The sequence below is a fragment of the Pinus tabuliformis genome, chromosome 7 (assembly GCF_031772625.1).
Source record: "Pinus tabuliformis cultivar Carrire ecotype Pingquan chromosome 7, CPIR1, whole genome shotgun sequence".
NCBI classification, from domain to species: Eukaryota; Viridiplantae; Streptophyta; class Pinopsida; order Pinales; family Pinaceae; genus Pinus; species Pinus tabuliformis.
This window is the reverse complement of record NC_142293.1, coordinates 1,981,737,091-1,981,741,518: the sequence shown is the minus strand read 5'-3', so window position 1 is coordinate 1,981,741,518 and position 4,428 is coordinate 1,981,737,091. Positions and strand designations below refer to the sequence as shown.

The window sequence follows — 4,428 nt, the reverse complement described above, 5'->3', positions numbered from 1 at the left end:
ACTATTCATTTCTAAACTTAAATCTAAAATGTTTTTCTAATTTCAAAACTTGTTTATTTAAAATCTTATATATATATATATATATATAAAATCCAAGAAAATTACTCCTCATGAAATAAGTACTTTGTTAAAACTGTTATAAATTCTTCCTTTTCCATTTTCTCCATTTTAAACCCTTAAAAAGCAAAAATGAAATTGAAAAATTATAAACTTTCCAATTCCACTATGATTTTTCATTTTTTCCTCTCTACCTATCTCTACCTATTTGCCATCCCACAGCTATCTATACTGCCATTTACATCCTCTGTTACTGAACTAACAACCTGTTCCGTCTGGGTAAACTACCAACCACACATCTCATTCATGAATTAACCACTTATCATTAAAAAAAACCAAGTAATAATACAGTATTTGTATGGAGCGAATTTCCGTATTTTTTGGCCTGATATAGGCGAACTTGGTAACTATGATATAACCACAAATATTAATGTGATTATACTAGTGTTAAAATAAAATTAAAAATTAAAAATTTACCTTCCCTCTTAACAATCTTAAAAATAAGTTATTTAATGGATTATATACTAAATTTAGAAACCCATGAGAAATTAAAAACCTTTCATCTTTTATTTGCTAAATGTTAATAACATCAACGGCTAAAGGCTACAAATTTGCAGCTCTCATCCTCCTCAAGCTGAACGGACATAAGGGGAACACATACCTCGAAAAGTGTGAATCCATTATTTGTCTAGATTTGTTTCATCACCCTATTGGTTGCTTCCAGCGGAGCCTTATAGGTGGTAAGGAGACAATCCACATTTTTGTATATCGAGTGGTCGGTAGTGGTTCATGGTTGCAACATACGTAAAAGTTCCTCGATGCTAAAAGGATGAGCCGTATAGTATATATATAAGCGATACGGTTCGATCCCCACCGATTTACTCTGTCCTCATTCTTTCAAATACTCGTAGATTCAGCTGGGGTTGTAGTTCATGAGGAGGTGGGATTGGGATAATAATTCTCACATCTTTCCAGAAATAACTGTTTCTCGTCTGCTCTGCTTGCTGCAATATGTAACTCGATCGAAGACGAGGGAGGAATGATGGCATACAACAAGAGTGGAAGTCCAGTAGAGACGATAAAGTTCGAAGCCAAGAGCAATTCCACGATCGAAAGAAAATCTTAATGACGTGAAATCTATGCGTGGGAGATCTGCCGAGATGAGTGTTTTCAATGCTGCATATAGCAACGACAGGGAATTTCATCAGTCGCTTAGATCTAATATGTCACCTGCTGCATCGTGTCCTTTTTATTGTACAAAGAATACGAGCTCTACTTATTCCATCTCATCGTCCTATTTATCTTCAGATGCGGAGTCCCTCTACCGAAATATTTCTTCAAACCCTACTGCTAAAACAAAGGGAAATTCTCGTCACGCGGCCGGTAGCGATGACAGAGCATGCAAATGGGCTGCTGGTGGAGAATGCCTCCGAGATTCACATGGAAAATCATCGGTTAGGGTTGATGATTTCCGATCTACAGAGAAGCCTTTCAACCCTACAGATCGTCATGCTAAGATTAAGTCAAAGCCCAAAACCGATAAGGATTCCAAGAAGCCCAAGCAGCCAATCTCTCCAGGAAAAAAACTCGCAAAGTTTCTCATTTTGCTCTTTACGGCTGGTGGCACCAAGAAAGCAAAGCGTTCATCACATCCTTCTGTAAGTGTCTCCACTTCATATGATTCTTCTGAACCAAAACCCTCCTCTGCCTATTCATCTTTCTCTTCAGTCCAATCCAGGCCATGTTTCAGTAAAATATACAAAGGCCGCTTGAAGAACAGGAGTGGGATGGGTCAAAAGTCTGTCACATTTTGCCCAACAAGTGTAAATGTGGATTGTGACTTTCGCCCATATGGGGAGAAGTGTCTCCACAGAACAGAAGATCTAGCTCCGAATTCAAATCCTCCTAGTTATCTGCATACGCATCCATCTAAAGGTGCCTACAAGCTCCCACTGCTTGAGAAGGACAGCCATGCAGTCGCAGCAATAACAAAGAACATAATCGCGAAGTCTCAGAAAGAAAATGACATTATGGAAGCCGTAATAAGGAGTCTTGACAAAGAAGACGAAGAGGAGGAAAATGATGTTGCTAGCTGTTCAAGTTCAGACCTGTTTGAACTGAAGAATTTGGCAGATGTCGATATGAATATGTACCACAGCGAGCTTCCTGTGTATGAGACTACACATTGGGAGACCAATAAGGCCATTGCACAGGGGTTAATAGTGTGATAGAATAGGGTTTATTGTGTTATAGAATAATTAGCTCTGTAACTTGTAACTTATCATACCGTGATCTTCACTTATTGTGCTGCGTTAACGTTGCAAGCTAGATGAAAATTCATAATTTGCAGCAACCAGCAACCCAAATGCACAGTACAATGTGTATAACTCATTTGTGCTCGATGTGTACGGTATTTGTGGCATCCAGGGATGATACTCTGCCCAGTAAGTTCAGTAGCTGATGCTGTGGTTACCCTTGTAGATCAGAGAGATTGGATTTTTGTGTTTGTTGCTTTTATTGGTGAGGTAGTCCACTTGTGACAACCATACCCTAGCGCTGGTAAAATGAGATCCTCAGCATCATCCCAGAGCTTTAACATAGGTATGATAAACTTGGTTTTGAATCCTAGACCCATTTAGCCACTTCCATATTGAATGGATCCATAATCGTTTTGGTTTTCCCAGTTAAAACAATTTTAAAGAAACACTTGGCAATATAAATAGAATTCAGAAATAACAAGCGTCATTTTCTAATACTCAGTTGGCTAAATTGGGTGATCAACATGCTTACCGTGTCTTTCATTTCCTTCAGCTTAGATTCTCGTTGGAATATGTATTTGAACATTAATTTCTGAGCATAAGATATCTTTGTAAGTTTCCGTGGCTGTCTCAGAAACTTGGATGTTTTGTTTTGCTGTTTTGTGGCATTGGTCAGAAAATGAACGATGTTTTCATTGAAGATGAGGTTTGTTACAGGCATCGTTAATTCGATCACGCCGATCGCTTCAATAAGGTTCAATAAAATTACTGTTGCTCATTTTTGTGTCTGCTGCTAGATTTTTTTTGCCTCTGTGATAAATTTATTTTTTATATGATAATAGCGGTTATTGTTGGTATTTTATCATGTGAAGGTTTCTGTTACGGGTAGGTTTTCCTTATAGTCTATTTAATGGCTTCGTTACTGTGTCTTGAGATGCCTTTTCTCAAGATTCGTTGCTCTAGTTGCAGTTGGTTTAGGAGTTAGGTATTTTAGGATAACTCATGATGTTTTACTACTATATCTTTTATTAACTCTAATTATTATTTCTCTGGCATTTCATTTCCTATAGGTAGTATTATAGCAGCTTTATCCATTATTGTTAGCTTTTTAGGGTTAGTGATTAACTAGATCATGGAGATTTATGCGTAGGTTGAGATCCCCTTTGTTATAACCTTTATTATTCAAGCATATATGTTGTAGTGTTCTATGGAGTTACATCTTTCAATAGTAGAAAGAATGAAAGAATGTAGATAAGTTGTGAAATGATATACTTAAATAGGTATGAAGGTGTTAGCATATTGGCATGATAGTTTAATGTTCTAAAAAATGGTGAATCTTTGATTAATTGAAAAGTAGATAAACCATCATAAAGTCAAGTTTTGATCTACTATGAAGAAAGTGTAACAATACATTTTGAGAAGAGAAGATATAAACGATTTTGTTGCTATAAGAACATAATACAAGAGAAATAGAAAGAGGAAGGTGAGGATAACAACATTTGTAAGTGTTGGTAAAAGAAGCATTGGACATGTGAATGCATTCCTATTGAGTTATAGAAACACTAGGCCAATAGTTTTATAATTGAGTGAAAAAATTTTAATAGCATATAAATGGGCATACAACTATAAGATCTATTTAGACATGCTTACCCACCATATGACCACAAGTCAAAGTTAAAGGGGGAATTCAAGTTAAACTTGAATAGTTGATAGTGTCATTTTGATTGGTTTACTATTGGTTGTTTATGTGCATAAGGTTTCAGTATGGTATTTTATTTAGTATTCTCATTTAATAGCATGCCTTTTCATAATGAATTATAATGTATTTTTCTTGTGTTTTATTATTTCTCATTAGTAATTATTTTCTTGGCATTTTATTTCTAACATTTACCCCTCCTATTTGTTATATTAAACTTGATTTTTTGAAAGAGTTAAAGTTGTTACATCAACAATGTTTACATGTAATGTATCATTTAAAAATTCTTGCATATACTCATTTGTGATTTTCTTGGAGTTGACGTGTGAAAGTTCACTTGGTTACCTTCACAATATTTGGAAGGGACTAATGGACCTATTTGTTGGTTTCTCTTATTTTGGATTTGAGATAGATCAT

General features: G+C 35.6%; 1 protein-coding gene across 1 annotated transcript; it reads left to right on the top strand.

Moving 5' to 3' along the window:
• The first annotated feature begins 1,185 nt into the window (after nt 1-1,185).
• Nucleotides 1,186-2,401, top strand: LOC149256418 (protein BIG GRAIN 1-like B). Its single transcript, XM_089455360.1, has one exon. The coding sequence runs from the start codon at nt 1,197-1,199 to the stop codon at nt 2,283-2,285; it is 1,089 nt and encodes a 362-aa protein (XP_089311486.1). The 5' UTR covers nt 1,186-1,196; the 3' UTR covers nt 2,286-2,401.
• The last annotated feature ends 2,027 nt before the right edge of the window (nt 2,402-4,428 follow it).

What these genes read in the sequence shown, in the direction of transcription:
- LOC149256418 (XM_089455360.1), top strand. Translation starts at nt 1,197, where the DNA reads ATGCGTGGGAGATCTGCCGAGATGAGTGTTTTCAATGCTGCATATAGC.